Here is a 16,202-nt window from a genome sequence, read left to right as displayed (position 1 = left end):
GCGTGGCGAGCGCAGCGAGGCCGCGAGGGGCGGCGGTGCGCGTCCTCCGACCTTTTCATTCCCCTACTATCCACGTCGGCGTGGAGCTGAGAATAGAATAGTGTGGCGAGCGCAGCGAGCCACCGTGCCCGAAGCGTGGCGAGCGGCCGCGTATAACTTCACAGGTATACGCATCCCCTCGCGGGGCTCGCTGAGCTCGCCACGCTTCGGGCTCGGTGGCTCGCTGCGCTCGCCACACTATTCTATTCTCAACTCCACGCCGACGTGGATAGTAGGGGAATGAAAAGGTTGGAGGACGCGCACCGCCGCCCCTCGCGGGCTCGCTGCGCTCGCCACGCTTCGGGTTGGCGTCTATCGTGGGGTGGGGTTTACGTCGTTAAATTTGGGGGTCTAGGGAATATTTTACATTGAATCCAATGTAAAATCGGGTCCCAGGGACCCGATTTACATTTCATTCAATCAAAAAATCGGGTCGAAAATCGGGTCGGTCGCGTCGATCGCATCGCATGCGACCAAATCGCATGCGATGCGATCGACCCGATTTTTCCGACACGACCACCCCGATGTAAATCGGTGTGGCCGTGCTAGGAAACAAGTACCAAAAAATGTATATAGAAGGAGAAAAAACGATACATAAAGTTAAGATTAAATTAACGATACATAAAATTAAGATACATAAAATTAAGATAATACAATTATTTTCAGAAAAGAACTGGAGTATATTCATGGACCCGGTAATTCATTTGGGGTTTCCAAGCGGTCCATGGAGAAAAATTAATATATTAATGAATTGAGGCAGAAGGGTAGTGAACATAAATGGTTCAAAAGGGCATTTTTCACGGGGTGGAATATTTATTCTAAAAAGGGGGTGATTTCTATAGCTTCATTCAATCCCACAGGTGCTAATGTGTTGATGGTATATATATATATATATATATATATATATATATATATATATATATATATATATATATATATACAGGTCGAGTATCCCGTATCCGAATATCCGTTATCCGAATTATTCCGAAATACGGACATTCCAGAAAGTGAAAATTTTTTTTTTTTTTGCTAAAAACTCACTGGGGACATTTGTAACAGCATCACTGGGGACATGATATGTAACTGGCACTATATATGTGCAAGACAATGATTGCTTGGCATTCAAATTCAGTGCTGAGATAGTACACACATTTTGTTTCACGTTTTGAAACCTTGTTTTTTGAACAATTAAAATATATTTGTGTGTATTTTATGTGGTAATAAAATATATTTGTGTGTATATTATGTGTTTATACAGCATAAATACAAGATACTTCAAAATACATCATTGAAATATTAAAATATTCCGAAATACGGAATAATCCGTTATCCAAAATTCTCCTGGTCCCGAGCATTTTGGATAAGGGATACTCAACCTGTATATATAGTCTCGTAGGAAGGAACAGACAGCGGCACTCCAAGGGTTTTCAACAGCGTGTATTAAAGCAAACCAACGTTTCGGGGTATCATTCACCCCTTTGTCAAGGTTTAAGTGCAATAACGATTATTGCACTTAAACCTTGACAAAGGGGTGAATGATACCCCGAAACGTTGGTTTGCTTTAATACACGCTGTTGAAAACCCTTGGAGTGCCGCTGTCTGTTCCTTCCTATGAGACTACCTGTTTGTTCCAGAAGGCACCCAGGTACTGAATTCCAGCTGAGGGAGTGCCAGGCCGTCTACCTCTCTCTCTCTCTCTCTCTCTCTCTCTCTCTCTCTCTCTCTATATATATATATATATATATATGCTCCAGGCGTCTGCTGCTGCTGTTCCCTGAGTCTGTCATGGATCTGATCTGTGCACAGTGAAGTCTGTAGGCAGTGGACACTTGTTCGGCTGGCTCAGGGAAGGGACTGGTGCAGTGCAGCATCAGCCTTAATGACCAGCACCCTAGGACTGAACCAAGTGTCTGGGTAAGGAGGGGTGGGGTTTGCTGCGGTTCCACTTACGTAGCCGCTGTCCAATGGGTGTTCAGTCATGGGTCTTTACAGTCCTGGGGCCCTTAGTTAACTGCCCATTAAGCCCAGTGGAAAAGATGGCTCTTATAATAAACACTGACTGTACTGCACCATACTCAAACTAATACCCCTTTAGTAAATACATAAGGCAGCGTGACTCTTTGATAAAGGTTATTAAACTTCATTTTCACAATAAAGTAAACATAGATAAATATGAAATATGTCACAAATTTGAAAACTCTCTGCCGAAAAAATGCTCTATAAGAGGAAACCATTTTATTTCATAATTATTCTTTATTTTGATGGCTCGGACAGACAAGATAACTCTAACAGCATGTGGTTGCAGCTATCTTGGCTGTCAGAACCATGTCTAAAAATAATGACCATTTTTCTGGCAGTTTGATCTTGGACTTCATATATCGCACCTTCATATTTCTCATTTCTTGCATATCTGCCATTTGGAGAAAAAAAATTGTGATGTCATTTTCCAACTGTAAACTCTGAATATCCCGTTTTATGTGCAGTTTGTACTTTCGTAGATATCACAGTTTCAAACTGAAACATAAATCAAAGGAAAAACATGACCTATCATCCTTTGGGAGAAATGCTGACATTCTTTGTCTCTATCGCTATGAGTGACCACAGTGGGTTTGCTGCCTTCTTTCATCCAACCATATTTAAAAAAAAAAAAAAAGAAAATCAATTTTTTTACCAACCAAAAGCCTGTCGTTATCTTTACTCATCCTGGATTTTCTCCTAGCATGACTCCTGCAAACATTTTGAACATTTTACTTGTTATACTGTGTTCATTGCTAGAGCACTAAGCTTGAAAAGTGATAAAATGGAAAGGGATAAACCACCAGCCAATCAGCTCATAACTGTCATGTCACAGGCTGTGTTTGAAAAATGACAGATAGGAGCTGATTGGTTAGTTGTTTCTCACTCTCCATTTATTACTTTTCAAGGCTTAGTACATCTCGCCCTTATTGTTTTAACTAATTGCAATAAAAGTTGGTGGTTTACAAATGCTGCTTTCCCACTGCAGAAATGGGTAAAGACCCATTATGGTTAAATGGGACTTTAAAACGTGTCTAGCCTGAAACCCCTATCCCACTGCATGTTGTAAACGGTATATTACTGGTTAATTACCGTTTTTGTACCATTCACATTAAACCCGTTTTGAAATGTACAAAAACTGTAATTCACCAGTAATATACCACGTGTCCCCTGGTATCTGTCCTGCTCCCCCCCCCCCCCCCGGTACCTGGCAGCTGGTACCCCCTCCCCTCCCCTGGTACCTGCCAGCTGGTACCCCCTCCCCCCCCTGGTACCTGGCAGCAATTGGGCAGCGGGGCAGTGCAGTAGGCAGCGGCATGCCAGGGCTCCCAGTCGGCAGGTCCCCCACTGATGAACTAGGAGGCCTGGAATGCCCGCTGCCTACTCTGCTTACCATGCTGCCCCGATGGATCGCTGCCAGGTACCAGGGGAGGGGGGGGTTGCGGGGGTACCTGGGGAGGGGGGTACCATATGCAAGGCACCAGGAGGGGAGGGGTACCAGCTGCAAAGTACCAGGGGAGGGGGGGTACCAGCTGCCGGGTACCAGGGGGGGCCAGGACAGGTACCAGGGGAGAGGGAAGACAAGTGTGGGATCAGAGCCATTCTCACTGCATAAAAAATGGCTCTGAAACGTGTAGGACTCTGCTTTTTAAACATTTTGAAATACTGGTTATCTTTAACCGGTAAATCAACTCTGGCGCTTTCCCACTGCAGCCTTAAACATTTTGAAATGTGAAAAACGGCAGTATACCATTTAACAAGTGCAGTGTGAAAGGGGTAAAAGTGGTATTCTGTTGACATAATAATAATAATAATAATAATAACAAAAATAATTTTATTTATATTAGCGCACTTTCTCCAACAGGACTTGACATACATCAAAAACAATGCACATAGGGGGTCATTCGGTTTCATTCGCTCCCCCGTGCATTTGCACGCTGCACGATGTTTGTTTTCTGCACATGTGCATAATGATTTATGCGCATATGCAGGCTCTCTTGGTGAACGGACTCGGCAACTTGCATAGTTGATGGCCCGTTTGCACGGAGCAGTGCTGGCGGGGTGCGACGGCTCAGGATTGCACCCATGGGAACACCCAGCATTTCACGGGTGTTCCCATAAAAACGCTGGTCATTCCCACAGGAATTTGGGCGGGAGGAGGTGTGGCAGGGCAGGCAGCTGACATCACATGATGTCAAGCATCCGCCCTGTCTTGGCTGCAAATATAAGTCAGTCTCCACTGTCTTATATTTGCGTGGCCTGAAGAAATCATTGGATGATCAGCTACCATCTAATGATTTTATCACCAGCGGAACATGTGAGTGGAAATGTCTTTGTGACACATCCCCTCACATAGGCCCTTATTCTGATCGGTGCGGATATATCCGCGTGCGTTCGGCCCGCCGATGTTTTGTGTCTGCGCATGTGCAGAGGCGTCTCTGCGCATGTGCGAGCGGGGCGTACGGCCAAATTCCGCATGATATGTGAACACTCCAAACAGGGGGTGGAGAGGGGCGTGAAGGGCTATTTGGGCTCATTACCATATGCATACGCCCCGCGTTTCATGGGAGTTCCCATGAAAACGCTGGGCGTACGTATGGTAATGTGGCCGTGACGCACGTGTAGGTGGCGGACATATGACATCGCCGGATGTCAACTGCCCGCCCAGATCTCTGCTTTTGCACGGAAAAATGTCCGTGTGGTCTGAGGTTGCGGGTGCTGGTGGAGCACTCGGTCCTGCATTCGATGGTCTGCGACCATCGAATGATGGGGGAGGTTCTCTTAGATGGAGGAGGCGTATTCCGTGAAAAATACACGTGCGGTCCGTTCGGACAGCTTCTTACCGCATACGGACGGAGTTGGCGATCCGTATGGAAGGCGGGGTTTCGCACGCACGGTCCTGGCCGCATAATCGGCTCCGGCCGCACCGATCAGAATAAGGGCCACTGTTTTGAAGGGGATACGACCGGATATGATTTTTAGAATACTCAATTGGTCCACCGGCGGTGCCCCAACAGTCCCCCGACATCACAGTGTCCCCTGCCATCCACGGCAGCCATCAGATTCCTCTTCAGTGACATCCCTGGTCCCAAAGCTGCATTGTGTGAGTGCGCCGGTGACAATTTAACATTTATAAAAGTTTGTAGAAGGATAAAGTGGAGAGAGAGAGTGTGGAAAATATACTGTAGCTCCTAATACTCCATCACACTTTAGCTTTGGCTCTTTCCTTGAAAAATGGCCCAGGTGGCTGACACTTGGTCAACCGTTTCACAATCAGACTGGACTCGGGTCACACCAGCTTCCCTGACAATAACTTGGGTTCAGTTTTCTTTTTATATCAGTTTTTATACAATGAAAATGCACGTGCCAGAAACTGGTTTATGGTGCCAGGAGCAGCATATACCCTTTCTACAGTAACTTTGTTAATTGTTTTATTGAGTTTGAATTTGATTGTAAGGCTCCAACTAAGAACAACTAAAAAATGTAAAAACCAAAGGAATGAAATGAGGGAAAGCATAATAGTAGTAATAAAAAGATAAATCAAAGAGCAACATTCATTTGTCCATGTCCCTAAAGGCTATGTGTACATGTATTAAAACCTTTGCAAGTGGACTGAAACTATGGACTGGAGTAATAAAAGGTAGTAGAGTAAGCAGCCACAACATTATACTCAGCTGTACTGTATCTTAGTGGAGACAATGGGGGTATTGAATCCTAGATTCCGACTGTCGGAACATTCCGACAGTCGGAATCCCGGGCCGTTTTAGTTTAGCTCGACTGTAACTCGACAGCCGGAATTCAATGTCCTGGCTGCCAAATGTCGGAAAGTGGGCGTGTCAGTGAAAAAGGACGCAGATTGTCGGAAAGTGGTTGTGAATTCGACAATCTGCGGCCGTTTCCATCAAAACAGGTCTGACTTGTTTTAAAGTCAGATCTGTTTTGTCGCAATCTGCCTTCAATGCTGTCATAGCAGCATTGAATAGGCGATGGTCAATATTTCCGCTGGCGTAAATAGCGGCCAGGATTGAATACCACCCTTATTGTTATAAAAGGTCCCTGCAAAACAGTTTTACTAAAAGTTCTCATTAATAAGAGCTCCCATTGTTTTAGTAATGGTTGTTACCTTAGTTTTTAAAAATCAGTTTGGTAAATTTGGGATTTTCACTGCCAAGGATATAAATGTTACATCCTTGCAGCACCACTTTCAGGTTGCCAAGGACATGACACATCATACATCATGAAATTCTGTAGCTTTCAGCAACCCATGTATCAGTAAACTATGCATTATCTTTATATTCCCTGAACCCCTAAATTGTACATCTATATTTTGTATATCTTGAAACTTTCCTGGCCACCTAAGCAGTAAAGTATCAGCAGTTATCCGGGAGCTAAATGGCTAAACTACTAATCCCTGCCACTCGAAGGTTCTCGAAATGTGATGGAGTGCTTTCTGTCTGCCGCCACTGGCCAGTAATTTCTTCATAATTACAGCAGGTGGGAATGAGGAGTGTTAAGGTATTATTATACTCTTTTTCAGTAGCATTACATGATCTACAAAATGTTATCTCCGTTGTTTCTAATTTTGGGCTTTGCATACTGTATCTGAGTTGTTTATATACTTACTAAAATAGCAAAATAATTTGCTATGCAGTTTCTGGTTAACTATACAGCTATTTCTCATATATAACCAGTGGCGGTTTTTACTTATGGGCTGCAGCCCCCCAGGCAATATCCGCCACTGTAGTGAAGCCAGATGCAATCTGTGAGACTGCAATGGCTGCACTGTGACTTCCTATTGGAGGTCTGACCTGCCAGTCACCAAGGCAGTCCCATTGGAATGTGTTCCCTCCCTCCGGGATTCTTCGCTATGGGCTGAGCAGCAGCCCATAGAATCCAGGGTCCGGGCATGCGCAGTAACTACGTCAGTACTGCACACGCACCAGTCCCGGTGCCTGTCATCTGTATTATACAGGCTCCGGGCCATGATTTCCCTGTTGCTAAAAGAGCCCTTAGAAGCTGGTCGCATGCACAGTACAGAGGTCGGTACTGCGCATGCGCCTGTCGTGGTGCCTTTCATTATAGTACAGGCACTAGGAATCAGGAGGAGTGGTGGTGCCAGTGGGGGTGCTGGCATCGTGGCCAGCGGCAGCCCACCTCCTGCCATAAGGTATGAGCTGCTGGTACTATGTTCTTTATCAGCCAGGTATCTTTTAAAGTTGCCAATTTATAATGACCAGACTAAGTATATAGAGTTCATTTCAATTAAAATACATTTTGCAATAGTGAAATTGCAGCTTAAACATCACGTCTCACATCTGCAGTGCACAACCGTGAAATATGGCAATTCAATTAGAGATTTTTTGGTACTTGTGTAATAGCACGGCGCCCACTACGCTATTTGCTTAGTGGGCTATTCTGCGTAGTGAAATCGCATTGCATGGCACGTTTTCGTGCCGTGCGATTAATACAATGCACGATGCGATGTAATACAATAAGTATTACCATATATACTGAACAGCACTGTGTATACCACATTATATACAGTACAGCCCTGGATACACTACAATATCTACAGAACAAGACTGGATATACCACAATATATACTGAACAGCACTAGATATACTGCAATATATACAGTACAGCACTGGATATACTATTTTTATCGCATGCAATGAGATTTAGGTCACCACCACTATCCACGGCAGCCGGAAGCATGGCAAGCAGATGCGTTACACGGCCTCCTGACCTTTTCATATCCCCACTATCCACATCGGCGTGGAGTTGATATTATAAAGTTTTGCGAGCACAGCGAGCCACCGAACCCGAAGCGTGGCAAGCGCAGCAAGCCCCGTGAGGGGACACGGAATACATGTAAAGTAATCCGCGGTCACTCACCACGCTTCAGGCTCGCTGCGCTCGCCACCCTTTGTAAGATCAACTCCACACCAATGTGGATAGTGGGGGTATGAAAAGGTCTGGAGAACGCGTAACATGCTTCGGAACGGGAACTCTACTTCTGACTGACTACGCTTTCTGACAGCACAGCTACGCTAACTGCGTAAAGGCCGCCGTGCTAATATACAAGTACCATATTAACTAGTGAGATCGCATCGCGCATCATATCGCACGGCTCAAAAACGGGCCATGCAATGCAATGCGCGATGAGATTTCACTACCCTAGCTTACGTATGCTAATTGGGCGCCCTGCTAATACCCAAGTACCGATTTTTTTTTCAAGCATTGTGGCAATGTCACATGATTTTACTATATAGAGCAACTTGGTATAGTACACGAAAAAGTGGGGAACTGAAATAGTGGGACCATATAGAAGGCTCAATGTGGCCTTAAGCATAATTGCCTACGTTGCTGGAACAGGTAGTAGGCTCCTGAAATTCCACTGGTGCTTCCGGCTGTCCATAAAAAGTTGACAGGTTTCCCAGAGTTGGCAGCTTGCCTAAATTGCCCACTTACCAAATGAAAGTGAGTGGTCTATGCAAGCAATAACAAGATTTGCACTGAATCTGGTTGTTGAAGCACTGACCTGCTGGTGACGATATCATGAAAGGAGTCCCTGACATATCCAGATACAGTGCTGCCTCTGTAGGCAAGGCACAGGAAATATCTGACCTCCTATTCCAGTTGCTAGATAAAACAAAACTGGCTGGTTTAAAATAAACTATTGATTCTGCTATGACAACTCATGAAGCAAGTCCCTGTTTTAATTAGGCAAAACAGCATATTTCTAACCTGGAAGATGATCTTCAGGCTGCAAAATCACAGCATTCTGTACAGGATAGCCTGGAAGATCTTGAAAACCGAAATCACAGGAACAAGCTACACCTGACTGGTTTACCAGTGTCTGTCAAAGAGAGATCTTATGGACCTAGTTTACACTTGGTTACCTCGTCTATGCTTATAGAATGCTTACATCGTATTGGTCCAGATCATCAGACAGAACATTGCAGATCCAGACCTGTTATTTTTTAATTCCTCAACTATCTGAATAAAGTCAGAGTAATCGAAGCCTATCGTAAATCTCAAGGTTTATCATACTGTATCAAGGGGACAAGCTGCTATTGTTTCAGCATTTCTCCTACCACATGGCCATGAAAAGGAGTGAATTCTATTTACTCGTTGATGCTGGTATAGGATGTGCTGTACCCATTTAAGCTCTGTGATTAACGTGATGGAAAATATTATTATTTCTTTGAATAAGTGACTCCAAGCTCCAAGACACTTCAAGCAATTCTTGACTCTCTTTCAGAGTCATAAGCCACCTCATCTAGACATTGACTTGATTAGTAGTACATTGACTAAAGTTAGAGATGCATTTGTTAGACAGTGATAAAAGTTAGACATGCATTAGTTGGACATTGTTAAAAGTTAGACATGCATTAGTTAGACGTGCCAAAGCACACAATATCCTGACAACCTACTTTTTTTTTAATTCAACTTGTTTATATCTTATACTTTACCATCCCAGTGGGCATACAGGGAGAATAGAATAGTGTGCAGAGCGCATCGATGCACCGCGCTCAAAGCATGGCCAGCACAGCAAGCCATGTGAGGGGATGTGGTAAAATTATACGTGTTCACATACACATATTGATTTTCCAAGACTACATGTTACTTGTGTTGTTACTTTTGTCACTGTTGGACTAATACATATCTAACTTTTGTCAATGTCTAATGCATGTCTAACGTTTGGTGTCGTCCTGTTGACTATCTGACTAGTCATTGTCAGAGATTATGTGACATCACCACAATGCCAGTGAATAGCCATTGTAATTCAGCCATTGTAAGCCACTGTAATTCAAAAGAGTGCGCCCACAAAGCGTTTGCTGTCTTTTTGTTTTGCATCTCTGCAAATACAAGAAAACCCCCCCACTTTCAGTACCTTATATTGCCCCAACTCATTTAACACATTATTGACCATTTCAAGAAAATCACCAGAATTTCAACAAAAATGCATCCTTGTTGGCCAAATTATAGCATTTGGAAACATCCAAGAGCATTGTTGTAAGGTATCCAAACACTAAGCACACTTCTTTAAGGACAAGTTACAAAAATTAGCTGAAATAGTGTGCTGTTCTTCTACCATACTGTATGTGCCTACACTACCAGAAAGGCTGTAATGCTCCCGAAAATTGGGTGGCACCCCAGGTCACCTGAAAAAGTGGGCCAGTCTCCAGCAGCCTGCTCACACCCTGCGCTCATCCTGGCAGCCGTCCGCTATCGGAAAACAATGGGTGGTTTATTACAAAAATCACATTCTATCATGTCATCTTACCCCACCCCCTGCTTTACAATGCTGGTAATGTGGGCCCATGCTTCCGTACTGCCCCCTTTTCCAGAGCAAAGTCCCTGGAGGGAGCGGCCAGAAAGTCACAAAGTATGAATAATATACACAGTTATGGGATTTATTGAACACCTTCTATACTAATATGCTGTAGTGACAAATCTAAAAGGGGATCAGTGACACGATAAAAACATCTAGGAAAAAAAGATGTAAAAACAATCAGGAAATATTTTAATGGTAAGTAAATAAATAACGACAGATGGTTGATATACTTCCTTTATGCATGAGGGGCAGGATGATATGATCGACATCACAAATTTTGAAGAATGCTCAGAATCCCAGATCCCAGTTTTCCCTTGATAATGTCAGGACCCTCCTCCAATGTAAAAGGATGTGATATGCTTCATTGTACATGTGTGATTCGCTTTGCTGTGGGGTTTGGCGATATGAATCGTTTCTTCATGCTTGATCCATACACATCTCCACCAGGATCTTCAGGAGGGGAGATCCATGAAGTGGGAAAGTATGATTATAATACATAAATTATGTTTGATCATAAAAAAAACAAATGACAGCAGTTCATAGCTAGGTTTTTAGATTTGCGCAACCTGTGAATTTCAGGCATATATTTCAAATGTCTTAATTTGTAAGTAGGACAGTTCTGATTTGAGGGGACTTTCCTCCATACCGGACATGCAGGACTGCTGTCCCCATGTTCGGAGGTGTGTCCTACTCATTGATGGGTTAGTGTGAGCCTCCAGGTGCATTGTTACACAACGAAATGATGGAAAACAGTGGAGTGTTTTGCTACAAATTTCATGAAAATATTTTCTCTACGCGTACTGCACCTAAGGAAACAATTGAACAAATTTTTTTTTTTTACTAGCTAGCACTATTTTTACCTTTTGATATAAGAAGCAGATAAACCCTACAATGTTATATCTTCAGAAGCATATTCTAATCTCTCTGCTGATCACCATCTGCAGCCAAAGATGTTGATGCTTGAAAAATATTAAGTATTCCTATTATTAAGTTTGTATGCTCTGTGAACAGAGACATATGATTTATAGTTTTTTAATGGTAATCTTCTGCATATTTTATATTGCTGGATCGTGCAAACATATTGGCCACCTTATTCCGAAATGAGAGTAATAAAAGTAATGGTAAGTTTAATTGATAAATCGTTGCAGGAAGTCTCCCAATTGCATTAGAGCTCCTGGTGCCTGGCGAGAGGTAGATGGAAGAGCTGGGCTGGGTTGTATGAGAAGTGACACTTCAGGCTTCTCTAGCTACTCTCATTCTGCCATCTAAAAAATGAGCTGCCACACTATGGCCCTTATTCTAATCGGCTCGGTACGGCCCGCGTGCGGCCGTACCGCCGATGTTTTTGTTCTGCACATGCGCAGAGTTCATTCTGCGCATGTGCAGCCCCCTTCGCCGCAGACGGATTTCGTCCGCCGCAAAGGGGGCGTATAGGGGCGTGAGGGGCTTCAGCCCCTCATTTCCCTATGTGTACGCCCCGCGTTTCATGGGCGTTCCCATGCAAACGCGGGGCGTATGCATGGTAATGAGGGCATGACGCCCTCATTACCATGACATGGGGGCGGAAAGCTGACGTCGCCGGATGTCAGCTTTCAGCCCCCTTTCAAGCTCCCACACGGACGATTGTCCGTGTGGTCTGAGCTTGCGGGAGCTGCCGCGGCGTGCGGGCCTGCCTTCGATGGTCGTCGACCATCGAAGGCAGGGGGCAGCTCCCACCATGGTGGAGGCGTAGCCTCCACCATTTTTGTGCGGATCGCCAGCCGTCCGTGTATGGACGGCCGTGGCGATCCGTCGGGTGGGCGGCCCTTGGTTTGTGCGGTCGGAGCCCCGTGTGCGGCTCTGACCGCACCAACCAGAATAAGGGCCTATATGAGGTGGCTTCCACATTCCCATTATTTGTTTTCTGCTTTATTTCCGGCTCCCATATTATTCCCCAAGATTAGTAGACAGGGAATATACCTCTCCCAGCTTGTCTCATACTGCATTCGAATGGCAGGAGGGAGGCAGTGGGACATAAAATAAATTGAGCCTTTTCCCTCCCACCAATTGCCTACCCACCCCATTCTTATGCACTAAATCATTTGCAGAATGTTTATGTATTTTTCCTGGAGGGTTACTAGAAAGAGTGTGAGAGAAGGAAAACAATCTATTTATTCTATGGTTCAAACTTATTTATTCAGCATTTTCCTGGTTGTGATTCTGGCGAGAAGTGGTCCCGGCCCTTCCTGATTTATGAGTCCACTTCTCGTATTCGGCTGGAGATTGATGAAGTCCAAGGGCGCTTATGACAGAAAGCATCTGAGTGGGGAAGGAGAGCCTGCTTTTATGAATATTTATGCGCTTGCTAATAATGCCCTTATGTCAAAGCATTGTGTGTGTTGTGTGTGTGTTTATTTGTGTGTGCGGCTGAACACATTTCTATTCTCAGAGACTGAATGAATTCCATCCACAGAAGGAGGGGAATTAGCCATTGTCTCACCCTTGGCAAACTCTCTGCCTTTTGTTGCGTGATTCTCTTATGGTAGAACAGACTTGTGCAGTGATTGGTTCACATTTGTTTAGAAGGTTGTGTATACTGTCATTATAAGCCTGTTCAGACGTTATGGGGCTGCATTCTGATGAGAATGGAATAAAACGATTGTCTGTCTCTCTAATTAAGAGAGACGTAGCATAAAATGCATCAGCAATGAAATGTTGACATTAGCAAAATGCTTGGTCCAAAAGAAGAGCTAATAAAACTAAATGGGGAAAAAGATTAAGAGCTGGATTCAATTAGCCACAGTTAATTACTGCGTGCTAATTTATCCGCAGGGGCTATTCAATTGCTGTTAACGCAGATTTCTATTTGACCCTTGAACAGAAATACATGCTAACCATTGGCGTCACAAGGGGGGAGGGGGGGGGGGCGCACCCAGGTGTCACCCACTTAGAGATGGCACTGCAGTCACATAACTCTCTGGGGGTAGCATGCACTTATCAGATCCCTGGAATGCTAAAAATGTGGGTTCTGGTTGGGAAGCCATGCCCCTCCCATGAAGCCACATGCCTCCCATGAAGTCACACCCTTTTCTGCGCCGCACAAGGCATACATCTCTGAGTGCAGCAACAAGTGTCGTAGGTGCAAGTGATGCCCCTGATTTTAACTGCCCTGTTTATGGGTGCTGCAAAGCTGTTAACCCATCACTCAGGAAGCTTACAGTATCCCAATTTCTATGGTTTAACGCATGGTAGTGGGTAATTTTGCATGTGAGAAAGAGGGACTGTAATGGAACAGCTCTCTGGGTGTTCTAGCCCGAGACTACCACCCCTTTCCCAGCGTGGTAAATTACCACTGCTAAAGGAATTTGGACCTATATAATTTATCTTGGAAGTGCAATAGAACTTATGTTAGAGTCTTATGTTAACAAATAAACAAATATACCTGTTTCTTAGAAACATAGAAACATAGAATTTGACGGCAGATAAGAACCATTTGGCCCATCTAGTCTGCCCTCTAAAGTGGCATTATTACGTCTTTTTTTCTGCTACTGATTCCTCTCCCTATGCAACCAAGCATCTGACTAGCCTTCCTCATTGCTTTGCTACATTGCTTTCCTGCCTTTAAGTCACTTGAAATAGTGACTCCTAGATCTCTTTCCTCCTCAGTAGTTTCCATTAGAGTACCCTTGATACTATATTCAGCTTTTGGGTTTTTGAGTCCCAAGTGCATAATTTTGCATTTTTTAGCATAAAACTGTAGTTGCCATGCTCTTGACCAATTCTCAAGTTTACCTAGATCATCAGTCATTTGATTTACCACTCCTGGTGTGTCTACTCTGTTGCATATCTTTGTGTCATCTACAAAAATGCATACTTTCCCTTCAATACCATTTGCAATGTCACTAACAAAGATATTAAAGAGCACTGGTCCAAGTAAAGATCCCTGGGGTACTCCACTGGTAACATGTCCCTCCATAGAATGCACTCCATTTACTACAACTGTCTGTTTCCTATCCTGCAACCAGGTTCTTATCCATTTAATTGTTTTATAATCAAATCCTACACTTTAAAGTTTATTTAGCAGCCTGCAATGTGGGACAGTGTCAAATGCCTTACTAAAGTCTAGGTATGCCACATCTACAGCCCCCCCCCCCCCCCCTTGTTTAATTTAAGATATTCCACTATTCTTTCTTTTATTGTTTCACCACAATGACATGGATTAACACTGACTTTTCATCCTTTTCAGGAGATCCTGCTGCTGAAGGATGGTCGCAATGGGGAGTTTGCTCCACAACATGTGGTCAGGGAACGCAGCTTCGCACCCGCTCCTGTGTGTCATCACCATATGGGACATTGTGCAGTGGTCCACTGAGGGAGACGCGATACTGCAACAACACAGCTGCTTGCCCTGGTAAATAAAATTCCTCTGCTCATTAAATTCATGTATGTAATGTTATAGTAAAGGTCCCCATACACTTATTCGACTTCTCGGAGGGAGAACCATCCAGAGGCTTCCTGGGCGGCAGGATCGTATGCTGTTCCTTTGCACACGATGTATCATATACGATCCCAGGAAGGCCTTGTGATCTCCAGATCCAATCTGATATGCACAGGACCGCGCATCGGAGCGGAATCAGAGCTAAAACACATGCGATTTGACACTTTATACAATTTCTCGCCCTGCTCCATTGGAATCGGAAGAAAGGTCCCCAAATCGCACTAGTGTATGGGCACCTTAAGAATAGGAACTGTGTCATTTGTCTGTTTGTGGTGTCACTGAATTGGGAATGGAACCTTTTTTTTTATTTTATTTTTAATACCTGTAGATTACAGTTTAAGTATGATGTGAATGACAATTATCCTCTGGAAGTATACCACTGTATAAATCCCATTTCATGTATCTATTATATAACCAAGAAAAGTATCTGACTACCCTGTATGTCTTTATTCCATTTCTTGTATTTGTGGATATTGGGCCTGATTCAGAGTTGTACATAAACCCAATGGTACACATACATACCTCCCAACTTCTGGCCGGAGGAAATAGGGACACTCGCGCGGCGGGGCGGGGCGTATGCAAATGAGGGCGCGGCTTATGCTAATTAGCCGCGACCTCATTTTCATACGAGAATAGACGCTGTGCGCATGCGCACAGCGTCTATTCTACTAGATTGGGGGGTCTCCCAACTGCCACCCCCCGCAGCGGGACAATGCCTGCCGCGGGTGGGACAGCGGGACAGTACCCGAAAATCGGGACTGTCCCTCTAAAATCGTGACAGTTGGGAGGTATGCACATACACCTTGATCTGTACAGAGTGTGACAGTGTTTTACTGTGAGATTTACAGTACCTGCAGTGCTCTGTAAATTGCAGCATGTGTAACATGCTGTGTCTGTTTGTGGGCAGGGAGAGGGTGACAACAGTGAGCACATTTACAAAATGGGGGAGCCATGCTGAGGTCAGGGTCTGCGTCCTCCAACACAGATTTCCTGGCCCTGGCAGATTGAAAACACTAACTATCCTATGTAACTTTAATGTTTAGATTATGGATACCATAAATATTCGTTATATCCTCCACATTTGGTTGCAGGCAGGGTATGTACCTTCTTAAAACAGAAGCTTTTGGTGGTCCATTCATCTGAGTTGTACTATTTTCGTTAAGTGCACACTGGGTGGTTGCTAAGCCTACCCTCTATAAAAATATATACTACACAATTGTGGTTTGCTCTCCATTTGATTTTCGCATATTTATATATAAAAAATGAATTGAATATGGATGCCTACTGTATAAGAGCTTGAACTGAGGGGGTTATTCAGACCTAATTGCA

At 44.1% G+C, this 16,202-nt stretch overlaps 1 protein-coding gene across 8 annotated transcripts in view; it reads left to right on the top strand.

Moving 5' to 3' along the window:
• The window catches only part of ADGRB2 (adhesion G protein-coupled receptor B2), a 469,428-nt gene that overhangs the window by 314,123 nt on the left and 139,103 nt on the right, over window positions 1-16,202 (top strand). For all 8 annotated transcript variants that reach the window (XM_083173693.1, XM_083173697.1, XM_083173694.1 and 5 more), the window contains exon 4: window positions 14,622-14,786. In XM_083173693.1, coding sequence (XP_083029819.1) covers window positions 14,622-14,786 — 165 coding nt within the window. The remainder of the gene's footprint in view (window positions 1-14,621; window positions 14,787-16,202) is intronic.

Source organism: Crinia signifera, chromosome 2 (assembly GCF_055691185.1).
Source record: "Crinia signifera chromosome 2, ASM5569118v1, whole genome shotgun sequence".
Lineage (NCBI taxonomy): Eukaryota > Metazoa > Chordata > Amphibia > Anura > Myobatrachidae > Crinia > Crinia signifera.
This window is presented reverse-complemented; position numbering and strand designations above follow the sequence as displayed.